The sequence below is a fragment of the Esox lucius genome, chromosome 2 (assembly GCF_011004845.1).
Source record: "Esox lucius isolate fEsoLuc1 chromosome 2, fEsoLuc1.pri, whole genome shotgun sequence".
NCBI classification, from domain to species: Eukaryota; Metazoa; Chordata; class Actinopteri; order Esociformes; family Esocidae; genus Esox; species Esox lucius.
The window spans coordinates 30,834,806-30,852,800 of NC_047570.1; the positions used below are offsets into that span (position 1 = coordinate 30,834,806).

Consider the following 17,995-nt stretch of genomic DNA (forward strand, 5'->3'; position numbering starts at 1 on the left):
CTGACAAAAGTATAACATTGTTGAAACACAATCAAATAAACCAAGAATCATACAATCTGAACATTCTCCCATCGTGTTAACTTCAGTGTTCACAGATATAAAACTCAAAGAACGAAACATCTTAAGGGATGTCACATCAACAACACTAATCCTTACATAAGGCATGCCCAAATGAGCAGTGTTCTTTGAATATCCTATTATACAGCTGGATGGGAACACCACACTACCCACCTGACTCCTGGGGAAAGCCCAATACACACAGCTACGGAAAGAATGAAGAGACCACGGCACCTTTTTCTTTCCTTCCAAAAAAGTTGAAAAGGAAGGTTTTGAGGGTGGAACAGAAGGGTTAAAATTAAGAGACCACTGCAAATTGAACGCTTCTGTTCCTCACTCAAAACTTTCCTTTTCAACTTTTTTGGAAAGGAAAGAAAAAGATGCAGTGGTCTCTTAACTTTTTCCGGAGCTGTGCACACGCGCGCATACACACAAACACACACACACAAACACACACACACAAACACACACACACAAACACACACACAAACACACACACTTTTTCCTTGACCAATTAATTTCAACTTTCTTGGGCCAAGATATAGCAAGCTTGACTTGGGCAGGAGCTCAGCAGAACTTATTACACCACCCGAAATGTCTTTCTGCTCAGATTTCTGCAGCACCTACAGAACATTAGCTAATTAGCACTGCAGAGTTCCTAAACAGTACAGGCAGCCAAAATGAGTAGGCTAAACAATTCCCCCCCACCCCCCATTCAGGTCTAGCACTGATTGCGTCAAGCACAGACAGCGTAAGTGACTAGTTATGACATGTACTGTACATATATGATTCCGAGAATGTGTAGGCGTCAGGACTTTTGGTCTGTCCTAAAAACTATGCTCATACTGTGCACTGACTGTGATATATCTCACTGCAAGCAATACAGCTTCTCATCCTTCATTTTTCATTAATTTTAGCAGAGCCATGGACAGATTATAGCAACAATATAATGTCAAGTACTGCCTTGCCAGTTGAGCTCAACATTGAAATTAAGGAATAAAACAATGAAATACACTTGGGCACAAGCAGAGGAATGGCTATACATCTGGGAAATTGCTAAATATGCTTAGCAGCGGTAAAGAGGTAACCAGTCACAAAGAGTTACATTAATATGAATTTAAATGATCACAAAATATTACAGTTCAATAAAATCCTATGTTGCACATGCATGGTCAAGTACAAATCATGTAAAAGTAGATATGTCTAAACCTCTTCGTAGCATTAAATGATGCTAAATATGGAGACCTTCATCTGCCGAGGTAAAACCGTTGCTATCGTTGAATACTTCCAGGTCGAGACCTGTTGGGTAAAAAAAATAAAAAAAACACAATTGAAACATGTTGTCTCACTTAACAAGCAAGGTACACTGAAAAAACGTATGCGTGAATTATTTTGTCACCATAATCAGGCAGAGCAGCTTTTTTGATAAGTGTAGCAGGGCTGCTTGGGACGCTCAGAGCAGACAACGGTCACCTACAAAGAAACCGACCACTTCACAGTCTCAGAGCGAGTGAGGTCCCAGCATGAAGGCAAGTAGCGTGTACCGCTAACCAACTAGCCATTTCATTGGCTACACTCACCCTTCCACCCCACCGCGGCAATCCGCACCATAGTGTACATGAGCGTGTATGAGCGTGTGGGCCTACCCAGGGTACGGAGGAGGGGGGGCGTCGTGTGGTCCCGTATTGACTATAGCATCCTCGTAGGACGGGAGGCCCGGGGGGTTGATCTCCTCAAGGGGCGGCGGGGCCGGGAGCACAGGCTGCAGAGAGACCTCCTCCAGTCTCCGCATGATCAGAGAAGCATTACTCCGCCTTGGACGAACCCTGACAGACCTGGAGACACACACGGAGATGCACACTGTCAGGGACTGTCCGGTACTACTCAAACAGATGTGAGTGCGTGCAGTGCCTTGGGAAAGTGTTCAGAACCCCTCACTTCCTCCACATTCTTGTGTTATAGACTTCATTTATAATTGATTGAGGATTTTTGCCCGTCTACACACAAAACGCCAGAACGATATTGTGGAACACATGAAAAACTGAGATGTCAGGTACAGAGGTATTTAAACCCTTGGCCAAGACACTCCAGATTGAGCTCAATTGGCTCTGGTGTCCTTTGATAATCCTTAAGATGCATCTACAACTTGATTGGAGTCTAACATCTGATGTGATTTAGGAAGGCACACGCAAAAGCAAATACCAAGCCATGTCCAAGGAACTCTCCATAGACCTCAGAAATATGTGCTGAAGCATATATTTGGGGAATGTCATAAAAAATTACTTAAGCATACATCATTTCCCAGTAGCACAGTTGGCTCCATCCATGTGAAATGGAAGACATTTGGAATAACCAAGACTTTTTGTAGAGCTAGCAGTCTGGCCAAACTAAGTAAACGGGCAAGAAGGGCCTCAGTCAGGGATGTGTCATGCTGTTTGAAGAAATCTAAAGATCACAGTTTGGGGACACAGATTGGGAGGATCTCAAAGAAGAGCGTAAGAAACTGCAAAGCTGGCGGAGGCCAACCCAAGAAAACTCAAAGAAGTGATCCCTGCCAGTGACGCTTCTGCAAAGTACTGAATAAAGGGTATGAATAGCACTTCTGATTAGATGCTAACTGCATTTCGTTGAACAGTGCTTGTACTGTTTAGTGACAATGAGGTTGTATCTAATCTAATCTGAATACTAATGAGATAATTTGTTTTTTTATGTATTGTGTGGAGATTGGTGTCAACAATTTTTTATCAATCATAAATTTAGTCTATAACACAAAACATGTTGAGGGGGAAAGTGAAGGGGTATGAATACTATCCAAAGGCACTGTATGTAATGTAGTTGAGAACATTCAGAAAAACAGAAGTCACAGAAGGAGCCATCTAAGAGGTAACTTCATTCAATAAGTTTATAAAGGATGGTGGTCATGTCTATTGGTAAGGCTGATGTCCTTTTAATTTTCTGCCAGACGTGAGCTTACAGAGGAAGCTGTACTCACAACGCAGAAAGACTTACGTCTGAAACATACATATACATGTGCGCACACACACCAACACCTGCTCTCACACAATAACACGCACTTGCATTCGATGCCAATCACCCTGCCACAAACAGCCGACGAACACAACTAATTTTATTCAGACTATTGATTCCGTGACTTGTTCTGGTGTACATAATGGTCCTTTCCAACTCACCCTGAGTGTGAAAAGCCATCCTTACAGCGCCGCTGGCAGAAATACCAGACCAAGAAGCCAGTGATGACGAGGGACACCCCCGCCGCGATCAGACCCACCAGCAGGGCAGTCACATCCAGCCGGCTCGGCCGATTGTCCTTACCTGTGGGATCACACAAACACAACACCGTGGTCACTGCTCAACAAATTCAGTTCAGAGCACTGGTAAGAGAAAGATCTACTGGATCTACTTAGTCGCAGTGTATGGTGTATTTTTTTATGCTAACTTGACATATTTCTGTCTGTCTGGGGACTTATGTTTGTGGATGAAAACAAACAGTTTGAAGAGAAGACAAGATGCCTGACTGCTGAATGTGAGGACCAGAGTTGCAATTGGCCACATTAAGTTGTCTCCCGTTTATAAGATTGTGGAACAACAGATATATATATATATATTTTTAGCTTATCTTCTCAGGAGAACCAGCAACCTTTCAGATACTAGTTCAATGCTCTTGAATGTTAGGCTAAGTCTACATGACAGACTATGCGGCTAATAGTTGGGTTGTGACATAGATATGTGATGTGTGTAGTCTTACCCTGAGTGTATTGTTTCCAGAAGGTGTCCTGTAAAGTAACGTACACATTAGGATGTGATGTAATGTGACCTGAGCTACCATTCAAATGCTGGACTGACACAAATTCCTCCTCGCTTACCGTCTTCGGGACATTTTCGAAGAACTCTCGGGCTTCCTCGTAATTGCAGACTTCTTCAAAGCATTCCCGCTCCAAATTTCCAGGGGTAAACATCTCAAAGTCAAATCGATTAGCCAACAAACGGCGTCCTAAAAATGCATTTGCTGTCTCCTCCCCCATGAAAACTAGTAGATGAAATCACATGTACTAAAATTATGCAAACTAAAAAATTGAATTTAATATTACTATTAGTTATATAACCACATTAAATGTGAACACCTGTTTGGACCATGTCTCACCTTCTTTTGACTGGTTCTCGGTTTCTGTGTTGAATAATAACTTCCTCATACAAGCAAAGTTTCCACAAGGCAGCAGCTGATACAGCATGAATAAATGCAAAAGCATTGCCATTCACCTGAGGAGGATGAATTGAGCATACGTTAAAGAGGGTAGGTAGGAAGTTTGAATTGCACAAGTGACTGACAAACACACCTAGTTGTTATCAGTTATGGTGTATTCATGACTGATAACACCATTACCCCAACTGAGAACGCTTCACTGCCTTTTCATCCAAAATATCAACATATCGTTTTATGATAATTACAAACTTACCCAAATCAACAACACAGCTAGCTAACTTTATTAATAGACATTAACATTCTATTTTGCATTTGGATCATCAGTTAAGAGAAGTTTCCCACTGAAAACTACGATCTTCCGATTACACGTGAACGCGGATTAATTCCAAGCACGATGATTGCTCCAAAACTATTATTTTCCCAGTCGAAACTTGTTTTCCCCCTAGGTTCCCAACTGTCTTTTACTGATGTCCAAGGGGGAAATCCTAATTCCAACCCAGAATCAACACATCTGTTCAGAACGCATACGGTTAAACTGTTGATTGTTAGGTTTCATTTTCATTTAAAAAGTATACATATTTACACTTCAATACCCAATGTTTTACTTTAACATGGAAATCTTTTTTTTAATTAAAGCTTTACTCATTTTTTTATTTAAAGCTTTAGGCTAATGAATACCACTACGATGTTGCGAACAGGTGAAACCAACTACCTTTTAACCTTTGCTCGTCGATGAAAGCAGATATTGATATGATATTCCTTTAAAAAATATATATAAAAACTGTTATCATCATCGACATCCAACAACACCGCACGAAGAAACTGTACAATTCTTCCACATCAAAAAAGAGTCAAACATTCTAGGAAACGCGAAGTTTCTGTTTACACCCAACAGCGGTGACCTCACCTCCTGTTCTATTATAGAATTCCTACCTGTGGCGTACACACCAGGGTTGCCAGATAACATTGACTTTATACTGAACAAACACCCACAGACTCCACAAAAAACCTGCACAAACGTAATTTTTACTATACAACCCTATCTGTAATTCGACAGACCCAAGCCAATTTTTGCCGCAACACTGTCATTAACAATTGCCCAATCGCGTAGAAAATCTTTTTATCTGGCAACACTGGTACAGACCAGTCTAATCAAGCTTTTACCTGGATAAATGGATTCTCTGGGAAAATTGCCGTGTAAACACTAGGTGGCGCTTGAACATTGAACAAAATGGGAGACTAGGGACATTCTAGGGATGTATTCATTACGCCCAAAACTTAATGCAGTTGCTAAACGTTTTGACACTCATTCAGGAGTTACATGAGTGAGGAAAGGGATTAATGAGCCAATTGCCGGCTGGGGTTGATTGGATAGCCAAGCAGTTATGAAGGCCAGATTGACAATGAATCATGCAATATTTCACTCTAAAAAACGTTTAGAAAATGCTACCCACAGTGTTCTTTGTGGTTTATAATGCAGCCTCTGTGCCCAAAATCTCAACTAAGGTCTTTGATAAGGCTTATGTAAGGTCTGGGCATTATTATCAGGACATTGCCTGCTCCTGCCTAGTCAACAGTTCAATCTGTCTGTGGTTACACTTGGGTTGATGTCTTGTGCACTATGTAATTAGAGGCAGTTCCATCACAGGTGCCAGGTAAACCAATGGTATGATTCGTATCAGTAAAAAAGAAAACAGGGAGAAAGTGAGAAATATGGATACATACGAACATGGAGAGAAATACAATTAGAGAGTGAGACGGACAAGTACTTGAGTTACAAACACATAGAAAGAGACAGGGAGGTCAATGGAGATCATTGAAAGTAAATGGGACATCTCCTGCACTCGGGTGTATCTGGACAATGTCAGGGATTTAGATTTGTTCTGAGGAATGTTGATACAGAGAAAGAAAAAGACATTCCTGACTTTATCTAGTGTGTGGCTGGATGATATTGCACTCGCTACAAAACTGTGATGATTGAAAACCAGGCTCTGAAAGAGCCATAATATTCTTACGAACATCCCAAATGTGTTACGAACATCCCAAACACATTAAAAGTGAACATAAAAAGTCAACACACTCTTATTGAAAATGCAGCTTAAATTGATGTCAACGCTGAAATCGAGAGACAAAACATTACTGACTTGTTTTTTTGAACCTTTTTTAAAGATCACCTAATCAACAATATTTAAATGGATAAAAACAAAGGGATCATTTCTCTGTGAAAATTGACAACGGCGTAACCAGTCGCTGGATCCGTTGAACGGTCGATATGGACAGAACAGTTCAGCCAAGCCTGCCCCCACACTGTACCATTCTCTTAAAAAGATTGAGTTCAACAGTAGCAATATTCCGGCAACCCTTTCAGCATGGAATGTGACATAGTCACTCGTCATAGTGCTGACAACATATCACTTATTGGATTCAAGGCCATAATTTTTTGACCATTTTGACATGCTTTGCTTAGGTATGATCAACCTGTTGGACATGTTGGACCAGGCCCGGCGCCAGGATGAAGTGACTGAGGGGGCAGAAGATAATGGCGAGGGGGCTAATCTTTAAAAAAATATATTTTATAGAGTATTTTAAACTTAAATTGGGGGGACAGAAAATTCAACTGAGGGGGTTAAGCCCCCCGTTCCCCCTCATGGCACTGGGGCCTGTGTTGGGCATATACATATAAAATCTCAAATCAAACAGCTTTACGATTCAAGAGGGGGCAATTTGTGAAGGCTTTTCCAAAAATGATATGTCTTATTAAATATGTTCTCGAGACAAATTTCTCTGTCATGACCAGAGAGATCAGCACTCACATTTCCAGGCCTGCACATCAAACTGGGCAGCCTGGGCACATATTAAAAACCACATGCTCATTACAGCCCCACGTATTGACCAGCACCATTCTTTCAAGACAAAATCCAAATGGCCTACACCTATGGACAGACACTTTGATGAGTGGTAAGGTCATTCTAACATGAATAAGAATACCAAGGACAACAATAGGTTAAAAACATGAATAACTGTACACACAAGATCTTCTTCAACATGAAAAAGGAGCCAACGTGATGTCTCGACATCAGCAAAACCTGCATTTTCAACATGGGTGGAGAATTTAGATATCCACTGAATGTTTATGAAACGTTATACCACTCTAGAAGTCACTGCACACTGTTCACCTTTAGTGAACTACACACACCTGGCAGAGATCAGATTCCCCATAACACTCAGTGTGAGCAGCCAGAGTTGAATGGCACAGGGAGGACGTACAAAAGCCCTGGTGGAATGATGCCCGGTAAACAACTTTTAGCATGAAAACAAATCCAAGAAGTTAAGGAGTGGGAAGATGGTCGACTTCATGAGCAATGAGAGAGGTCACGCCCTATTCCACATCGGCCGCCTCACTGCATAGAGGGTCTTGAGCTTCACATTCCTTTCCGGTGTACCTTAGAGCACTCTGGTCCGACCACACTGTGGTGAAGGTGTCTTCATGTCTCCGAGGAGCCTCACACATTTCCAGGGACCATCCCGTATGGTGTTGGTCAGGTCACCTCGGCACCCTGTGAACAGCTTCTGTTTGCGGCGCTGAAAAAAACATTCACGCATGCGCATGGAGACCATTGACGCTGGAGTGTGAACAGGACCCAATGCTCATGATTGGCTGTGTATCTGGCACGGTCTAGCATACTGGCTAGTTTGCTAGACTGAGGCCGTTAAACTAAGTGCTTATCTGCCCTGCATCTTGACAGCCTTTTCGGACGTTCACAAATTCCCATTCCAGCTCGTTAATGCTCACTCACCACCCACCCACTCAGTTTCACACACTCTCCATGGACACAGTCTCTGTGTCTGTTTTTAACGGTTGTGTGAGTAGGATACAAAAGTCAAACAACACTGTTTAATTCTTTAACTGCAGATTTATTTTTGTCCACACTAGAGAAAAATATAAAAATAAAAATAGAGAGAAACTTGATAAGAAAAATAGAGGGTGTTTTTTTTCGTGGTGGGTTGTGACAGAGATCCTCCGTGAATTAGTGGAGCTCAGGCTAGGCCGCATCTATACTCCAGAAATACTGAGGTCATTACAAATTGTTTCCAGGAAGCAGAGTTTCGACAGGTGAAGTGGTGTCAGATGTGACAGGTGGAGATGAGTATTGAACCCTGGTCTCTGACAAGAAACCCCATAAGTGCATGGAGCCTGGAGTTACCACTGGAAAAGAAGTGCTTCCACTAAACACCTGTACTTATTAGTGAAGAGGAAGTGTAGGCGGCACCATGATTTAAACCTGGAACTTCTTGATCTGCGGTCAAATGCTCTACCACAGTGCCATACCCCCATTATCTAACCTCTTTATTAACACATATAAACAATTCCTACCAAAGAAAATTATTGGTTTGGCTAAACCTAGTGGTCTCTTCAATTTCCACTGATCTTCCTTGTCAGGAAAGGAAACTCAGTGTTAATCACTGTATTGATATTAAAGAAAGTCTTTCACAAAAAATCATTCCCTGGTAATTTACTGGCATACAGTCATGGGCCTAGGAGCAGGTGGGCAGATCCACCAAATAAGTAAATCGGTCCCCACACATAATAACAATATGCAAATGAAAATGTCCCCCAAAATCAAACTTACTCCTACAACGTCCTACAGTCAACTGTCAATAATTTGATTGAAGCTAACTTACCAGATGTCTCGGTTCGCCCTGAGATTGTCCCTAGTTTCAAGCTGGGTGTCCCGGGTCCTGACAAAAATCTGTAAAACACTAAAATGTCCCGGTTTCCGACATTCAATACCAAATTGTCCCGGAATTTATCAGTTCACTACTTTTAGACCGCACATAGAAAAACATCTACATGTTCTCCATGGTAGATATGGGCCTGAGCACAGACAAGGTTGTCTTCCTGCTCTTGGATTTCTCATAGACAATCACAATGTACAGTACACACACACACTTAATGTACAGATTATATTAGATTTTTAATTGACCGCATTAGCTGATTTTTTATTTCGCTACACCTGCAACATCTGCTGTGTACACGACCAATAAAACCACAAAACAAATGGGCAGCCTTTAGTAACCATATCTTTTGGTCCATACAGGTTATGAAAATGATCAGCTCCATTGCTTTTGTGTTGAACAATGTGGAACTACCAGTTTCCAGTGATAAGACAGGGCCCACGAAACGCAGCCGGTAAACCCCAGAGAACACATGTGCTACGACATATCTCACCACACACCATCCATAAAAGTGTCTTAGGGCCCGAGTGACAAATTAGAGGATTGGACAAAGGATTTAGGAAGGAGGGATGGAGGAAAACTGCAGTAGAAAAGATAAATGGGGAGGAATGGGTGAGAGCAAGATGGGAGAAGAGATTCTATACAGGGAGGGGGGGTGTGTCAGGGTGTTTCCAGTGTTTAGTAAAACCTTACTCTCTCAGTACACACCTCTAAATGCACTTCCTCTGTAAACCACCTTACTGGTGGTGGCCATGATGAGGTTGTGCTCTTGAGAAGGTGTTATGTGATTGACTCCCTCTGATAAGAGATGTTGCCCCCAGAGGCCTCTGGGATACGAGTGATCAGTGAGGCTCTGCCGGGCCTGGACAGTGACATCACCACCAGTACTGGGTCGCTATTGGCTTCTGTTCTATACAGCAAAAAGGCAGTGGAGTTGCACTCTTGCTTTCTTCAGAAGAAATTTTCTTGGACAAAATGTCTGCTGTTGAAATGACATGTCCACTGATATTGTATTGTGAATTAGTACATAAAGTTAATTCAAATGTAAACGGCAGCTGAGGGGTTTTCGCATGAGTTTGACTACTTAATCAACTACATTTCATCAGTCTCTGAAGGATAGAACTTTTAGAGGACCCCTTTTTATTTAATGCCTTTAACACATCAGCACAGCTCATAACCTAATGTTCTGGAATGCTGCCAGACATGTGATTTTAACACAAATGACAAAAATGTACCCAACAGTTAATATTTTCTCCTCTTACAGCACTAAGCCAGAGTACTATTGCATTCTGGTCAGCGCCAATGTGGATTTCTCCCAACTTTTCACCTATCATTCAGAATTCTCCAACTTACTAGGGATGTGCTTAACATTGTTGCTGGCGTTTTCCAAAGAGCGAGGGCTCCAATGTGGTTTACACCAGTAGATAGGCTACTCTGGGAGTGCCGCAGATAAAGGGCGTTATAATGTAAATATTACAATACTACCCTTTTCCCCCATGAGTCACCTGTTTTACATCTGAGGTGGGAGACAGTACCGATAGTATATTGACATGGGAATCAACTTAGAACTCACATTAGGTCAGTTTTGCAAAACCTACCTCAAGGTCTAAAATCCCCCCAAAAATATCACAGCTAAAATGAACACTACTCTGACCTCAGCTAAGGGGTGAGTTTAAGATGGCTCCTAGCAGTAGGGTCTGTAAATTCTAAACCAGGTTACCCATTTATTACCCTCAGTAACAGGTCCCTTCTCTCTCTCTAGTCACACCCAATCTCACACTGCCACTCTGGACCTAACTAGTACCAGATGTTTCAGGTCGCCAAGGGAAGAGCCACCATTAACAGATCAGAAAAAAACAAACATGGGAGATCTCAATTTGTCTTTTATTGGGTGAATATAAAAATGGTGACAGAAGATTCAACCAAGGGAATTAGATAAAGGAAAGGGGGTGGTAATTTAAAGAGTGTTTCTGGAGAGAGAGAGATCTTAGGCAGAGGGGGACAAGGTCTGAAGGCTGGTCTTTACGGTTGCCAGACTGCCCTTCCAGGAACTGAGACTGTCATAGAGCTGCTGCCACTGCTGTTTGCCGAAGGTGCGATGTGTGCTGTGGCTGAGGGGGGCAGAGATAGAGACACAGTTAGGAAAATGTAGCATTATGTCCATACCTGGCAACCCTGTTAAGCACAACTTGAAATAAAAGGGCTTGGAGTCTCACTCTGAAAAAGTGGTGTAAAAAATCTGAAGTACATGAAGGGGAGACCTTCTCCTACCCATACTCACAACCCAACACTGTAAAACTAATAGGTAATAGCGAGACATTTGCCACAAATAAATTCAGAAGCAAACTACTTGGTTGGTAGCAGAGAATTAAAAATAGATGCACAGATTTCCTCTGAGGAAATACACATACAATAGAATTGAAACTCAACAGGCCAAAAAGGATAAAAAAAACGTCACAAAAAAGATTTAATTACAGGAAAAGAACAAAGACTGGTTGTATAAGGGGGTCTTTGTAGAAGGGCCTTGAAAAAAAATCTGATTGCATAGTAAAAAGACTCTATACAACACATCAGCTGTGTCACCTTCAACAGGAACCAAACTGCCTAAAACAGGGGGGAGGATTATTGCTAGTAAAAAATAAACACTGGTTTCCATTCTGTTAAAAAGTTTCTCTATAGTGAATACAGTGAAGCTTTAGCCTGCCAAACATTGCCCCTGATGTTGCAGAATACACTTGATTATATCATGTGTCTTTCTTGTCTGGTTTACCTCACAACAACCTTTCGCTGCGTCTGGTCAATCTTGCAGTACACCATCTTGGTCCGAACAGCTAAACCAGGAAACAGATAGGAAGACATTGAGAGGTGGGGCGGCAGACAGGGAGTCTCTGTGTCAGGTCAACCTTCACAAAACAGCGGCTCTACAGAGAAGGAGCCAATGTCACAGCAATCAGAAGTATACCATCTCCAACAGCATGTGGACCTAGGCCAGTTTGGCCCCCGCAATATTTCCAGACAAATCTACAGACAACAGCCTTCAAGACCATTTGAATGGGTCTCTATAGATGTCAGGAAGACTGTAGCGGGGGGATTACTGCTGTCAGAGGGGCTTATAGTATTAATGTGAACCTTATTTAAAATGGTGTTCCCGGAGTTTGGATCAATTTATGTCAAAGGCCCTGAATCTGTCATTTCACTTCAATGTAAATTGTACCTTTCCATGTATTGAGAAAACAAAATGTTTTTTACATTTTTATTACTGAATTTGGTATTTTTGTTATCTTTCCGAATTGAGGCCAAACCCTCTGTGTTCATACCATCAATGACGAAGGCCTCCACCTCATCAGCCTCAATCTGCAACTCCTGCTGCATGGTGTCAAAGGAGATCTCCTTAAACTCCACCGCCATGCCCATGAACGTCAGCAGACGCATCTTGGCCATGTTCTGCTCATGGTTCAGCCCTGGAAGCAGAACAGAGTCATTGAAACAACAACGTAACAAGACAAGACAGTTAAGTACAGTTAAAACACCATTAGTCAATACACATTCTTAGTTCCTTTGATTAAGAACGTGACTAGGACTCAGTGTCATCGTTTAAGGGAATCTCTGAGGTACGACACGAGTCGGAATGTGAGGTCGCCCATTTATTTAAAAAAAAACGCACGTATGAACACACAAACTCAGCCAATGACAGACGCCTCAGGGAGTGTTCCTTGGCTAATTGCCTCTGTGTCCAGCAGTGTGGAACTACGCTGAGTAGTCACTTTAACGCCACAATAACATACTGTCTGCAAAGACATCCCGACCCACACATACCTCTGACCTGGGGGGTCTGGGTCAACCGCGCTAATTAAACCACTGTGTTCTCAGCTGTGTGTGCGCGCGTGTGTGTGTGTGGACAGAGAGAGAGGGAGAGAAACACTGCTGACACACACATTCCAACTGTGTACCCAGAGGTCAGTGGATTAAGCCAGGCAGACCCCGCCCCCACGGTGGATAAGGTCTCTGCAGTCAGGTTAGTAGGCATGAGCTGCCCCCGTCAAGTCTTGACATCACTCACCGAGGGAATCGATAAAGTCTTTGTTGCTCTGGTAAAACTTCACGTAGGCCGCTAGCTTTGCACTGACGAAGATGGTTAGGAGCTGTGAAAGAGCATGACGTGCATTAAGTCAAACAGCAAGTCCTGGTGTCTTTAACACCGAAGACCAAAACATGGCAGCGCGCTCCCTGATCGGGGATCAGCACTCACGTCATGGATGAGTTCTCCCTCCAGGAAGCGGACAGGTTTCAAGGCCAGAAGGTGGTCAAACAGGAAGGTGTTGGGGTCTTTTAGGGCTCGCACAATGCACCTGGTGGGAGGGACCACAGGGGGGGATGAGTGACAGCCAAGCCACAGGGGAGATGAGTGTCAGGTATCGCGGTAAAGATGGGTTAGAGTAGGGTACAGGTGTGTGTGTACACATGTACCTGTGGGCATCAACACGTGCTTGTGAGGCGTTGTCTTCTGTGTAGCTACCAAGCAGCTCCACCATCACTTTAGCAGCAGCCTCGCTGAGGAACACACACACCCCAAGTCAACGACACGCAGATTTACACACTCCTCAGTGTGAAACCAGACCCGGAACCAGAACAATAGAAATGTTCCAGGTCCACATCCAGCGGTTCTGGGTAATTCCTTTAGAAGCTTAAGGACACAGTGTAGCTACCTCTTCTTGCAGTCAACCAGAGCCTCATAGACCAGTCTCAGCAGTGTGTGTTTCTTCTCTGTGTTCAGGTTCCAGTCTGTGATCCACTTACGCACCTAAAACACACACACAAGCATAGAGTTTCCTCTAGACGGATAACCAAGAACAGAGACCCTTATGAGTGAATAGCGTGGTGTGAAAGCACAGGACATGCACACTGATGAGAACAACACGATAGCGACAGTGCACGGCAGGTGTGCACGTTCAGCCTACCTGGTCCAGGTCTGTAGGGATGAAGGCAATGGCATTGCAGGTGGCCGCGACCTTGATGAGGCTGCAGTAGACCGTGTACCTGACCGGGGCCGACTCATCCATGCCATAGAACAGGTTACTCAGCCTACACAACCAAACACACCACACAATGGGACAGGTTACTCAGCCTACACAACCAATACACACCACACAATGGGACAGGTTACTCAGCCTACACAACCAAACACACCACACAATGGGACAGGTTACTCAGCCTACACAACCAAACACACCACACAATGGGACAGGTTACTCAGCCTACACAACCAAACACACCACACAATGGGACAGGTTACTCAGCATACACAACCAAACACACCACACAATGGGACAGGTTACTCAGCATACACAATCAAACACACCACACAATGGGACAGGTTACTCAGCCTACACAACCAAACACACCACACAATGGGACAGGTTACTCAGCATACACAACCAAACACACCACACAATGGGACAGGTTACTCAGCATACACAACCAAACACACCACACAATGGGACAGGTTACTCAGCCTACACAACCAAACACACCACACAATGGGACAGGTTACTCAGCCTACACAACCAAAACACACCACACAATGGGACAGGTTACTCAGCCTACACAACGGGACAGGTTACTCAGCCTACACAACCAAAACACACCACAAAGTTACAACACAATGGAACAGGTTACTCAGCCTACACAACCAAAACACACCACACAATGGGACAGGTTACTCAGCCTACACAACCAAAACACACCACAAAGTTACAACACAATGGAACAGGTTACTCAGCCTACACAACCAAAACACACCACACAATGGGACAGGTTACTCAGCCTACACAACCAAAACACACCACACAATGGGACAGGTTACTCAGCCTACACAACCAAAACACACCACAAAGTTACAACACAATGGGACAGGTTACTCAGCCTACACAACCAAAACACACCACACAATGGGACAGGTTACTCAGCCTACACAACCAAAACACACCACAAAGTTACAACACAATGGAACAGGTTACTCAGCCTACACAACCAAAACACACCACACAATGGGACAGGTTACTCAGCCAGAGCTGAATGGCTGCATGTTTCAGCTGGCCAAGGGAGGACTAGTAGAGAAAAGTGATGTCGATATCTGGACTTACAGCTGCATCCTCAGCGAAGGCCTCTCTCCCTCACGGAACTTGACCAGCTTCTCGCACAGATTCTCAATCAGGGTCTCCTGTTTCTCTGCCTCCAGGATCAACAGGAGGGACACTATGCTGTTCATCACACTCTCCACTTCTACAGAGCAGGACAGGAATAGAGCATTAACCGCCACATAGCCACACAAAGAACAATTAAGAGACAGGGAAACAGATCAGGTGTGGGGACCCATGTGGAGGAGCAGGCAGAGAGGACGGGTTTTGGTATGAGATGCAGACTGATGAAGAGAGGAGGGGCTGACCAACAGAAGACAGACAGGAAATAAGGAGAGTTCATGTGAATGCTGACAGGCCGGACAGACACAGGTGCATTTGTCGCTGCCGTGGGCACGTTGGAATTCCAGGATAGATCAGTCCTGCCCACAGTCATTAGGTCAGAAACATTTTCAGCTGCCTTCCGAAAATGTTTCCAATGTGCCTTTCACATTTAAAATCAACCTTGTGTGTGAACAAAGCGATTCAACTGGCCAAGATGCAAAAGGACAAGCAACTTCTACATGTGGGCTCTAGATTTGTTTTTCTGTAGTCTACAATTTCTTTTTTGTTTGTGTTATGGCACCATCCGCTCAAGTTAACAAATGTGTTTCAGTCTAGTTGCTGATAATAAATATTCCCAATAATTGTTCATATCTGATATTCCATACGACGCAAGACACACATAAATTATATGGTTGCAAGGCAAGAGACTCGTCCACTTGGTGCATATCCACCCCCCACCCAGCCGATAGGTGTGTAGGGTGGACACTGAAGGCTACTCAGTTCTGCAAATTTAGCACCGGGAATTACTATACCTATATAAGTTTACTAAATTATTATGATGTATACATCTTCTCTGTGGTGCCACTAGCTATATGCAGGGGTTTCTCTGCTGTCACAATCACCTTTGTCGTCATCCTTGAGGCAGACATCGGAGGCCTCGATGATCTGAGCCAGGTCCAAATGGAGACCGCCTTCAGAGTTTTCTTCTGAGATCTCTGCTCCCTTGGCTTTTAAGTAGGCTCTGAGCTCTGAGGCCTGTCAACAGCAACAACACATTAGTAGAAGATAGAATAAACGCATTGCAGACAGTGGTGCCGCGTTTAACTAAAAACGTTGCTTAAAGGTAGTCCCCGGAGAAATATAAACCTTACATTTGATTATAGGACCACAATGTACAGATTCCTTTCAAATTGTTAAAACTGGCAGTAAATCTGTAAATTAAAGGCAATTTATTTAATCATACGAACAAACGTCACATGTATTTCAAGTGGGACAACCTTTCGTTTAACTAACTAAAACGTAAACTTACCGTAACTACCTACAAAAGTGAAAAACAACGCCTCAGCTGTCAATATATTGTGTGATGTAAATAAAAATCAAAGGTTATAATACCTTTCCCAAGTAGAACAACTTCCTCTATTTTATTGACCATGAAAATGGTACCAGCTGTAATGTTAGCATGCTAAAAAACAGTTAGGCTAACTAGTGCATTGACAATCATATGGCTGTATTTAGCATGCTAATGTTATTTTTCATGTAAAACCTTGTCGTACATATCGACGTGAGTGTGGTGATTTATTCTTCACTAACTGTTAAACAACTTTAACCATACCTGGTCCTCTTCAGTTATGTCGATAAATGCTGGGACACTCATTTTAATAACGTTTTAATGAGCCTAGATAAAATCCACGCTCGCAGCACCCCTGAGACCACCGGAAAAGAATATACCAAACTACCGGCAAACATGATGCACTTCCGGGTCGCCTTGTTAAAGGGGCCGTAGGATTTATCTAGGTGGACTAAATTGTCCGAATCTCAAATTTCATACTACATACTACATACTAGTTCGCAGATTATGGTGAAGTACGCACTATTTAGTATATAGTAAGCTAGTATGCCATCACAGGGCCCGATTAGGATTTACAATCTCGTCATAAAAGTGCATCTCAACATTGGATAATTTTGTCACTCATTAACATCACGCCAAACAGTTTTCAGCGTATTATGGTTTGAGACATACTAATCTTCTCGCCTACTAATCTGGCATGCAATATACACTCACCTAAAGGATTATTAGGAACACCATACTAATACTGTGTTTGACCCCCTTTCGCCTTCAGAACTGCCTTCATTCTACGTGGCATTGATTCACCAAGGTGCTGAAAGCATTTTTTAGAAATGTTGGCCCATATTGATAGGATAGCATCTTGCAGTTGATGGAGATTTGTGGGATGCACATCCAGGGCACGAAGCTCCCGTTCCACCACATCCCAAAGATGCTCTATTGGGTTGAGATCTGGTGACTGTGGGGGCCATTTCAGTACAGTGAACTCATTGTCATGTTCAAGAAACCAATTTGAAATGATTCGAGCTTTGTGACATGGTGCATTATCCTGCTGGAAGTAGCCATCAGAGGATGGGCACATGGTGGTCATAAAGGGATGGACATGGTCAGAAACAATGCTCAGGTAGGCCGTGGCATTTAAACGATGCCCAATTGGGCATCCCCCACACCATCCCCCACACCATTACACCACCGCCACTAGCCTGCACAGTGGTAACAAGGCATGATGGATCCATGTTCTCATTCTGTTTACACCAAATTCTGACTCTACCATCTGAATGTCTCAACTGAAATCGAGACTCATCAAACCAGGCAACATTCTTCCAGTCTTGACATGATATCAAGGCCTACCACAACCAGACCTGGATTCAATACATTTGTATTTCAGTATATGTTATACAAAAAATAGAATATAATATCTGCTATTTTAATGGTTATTTGAAGATAAAAACAGGC

At 43.1% G+C, this 17,995-nt stretch overlaps 2 protein-coding genes across 9 annotated transcripts; both read right to left on the reverse strand.

The window, feature by feature from the left end:
* Positions 1–484: 484 nt before the first annotated feature.
* On the reverse strand, positions 485–5,228 carry prrg4 (proline rich Gla (G-carboxyglutamic acid) 4 (transmembrane)). 8 transcript variants are annotated; one of them, XM_010876376.5, is made up of 8 exons: positions 5,210–5,228; positions 4,989–5,035; positions 4,217–4,332; positions 3,939–4,102; positions 3,821–3,848; positions 3,246–3,387; positions 1,704–1,892; positions 485–1,356 (listed from the first exon to the last, which is right to left on the reverse strand). In XM_010876376.5, exons 3-8 carry the CDS (start codon positions 4,326–4,328, stop codon positions 1,329–1,331), a joined length of 663 nt encoding a protein of 220 aa, XP_010874678.3. In that variant the 5' UTR covers positions 4,329–4,332; positions 4,989–5,035; positions 5,210–5,228; the 3' UTR covers positions 485–1,328. The 8 variants fall into 8 exon arrangements, with proteins under 8 accessions (XP_010874678.3, XP_010874670.3, XP_012992410.2 ...); XM_010876368.5 differs by lacking the exon at positions 5,210–5,228 and adding an exon at positions 5,184–5,209; XM_013136956.4 differs by lacking the exon at positions 5,210–5,228 and having other exon boundaries at positions 3,246–3,382; positions 3,939–4,007; positions 4,989–5,176.
* Positions 5,229–10,878: 5,650 nt separating this feature from the next.
* eif3m (eukaryotic translation initiation factor 3, subunit M) lies at positions 10,879–16,849 on the reverse strand. The gene is made up of 11 exons (XM_010876351.4): positions 16,808–16,849; positions 16,098–16,230; positions 15,157–15,295; positions 13,972–14,095; positions 13,720–13,814; positions 13,481–13,564; positions 13,263–13,362; positions 13,074–13,155; positions 12,331–12,474; positions 11,784–11,844; positions 10,879–11,124 (listed from the first exon to the last, which is right to left on the reverse strand). Exons 1-11 carry the CDS (start codon positions 16,847–16,849, stop codon positions 11,001–11,003), a joined length of 1,128 nt encoding a protein of 375 aa, XP_010874653.1. The 3' UTR covers positions 10,879–11,000.
* Between the last annotated feature and the right edge of the window lie 1,146 nt (positions 16,850–17,995).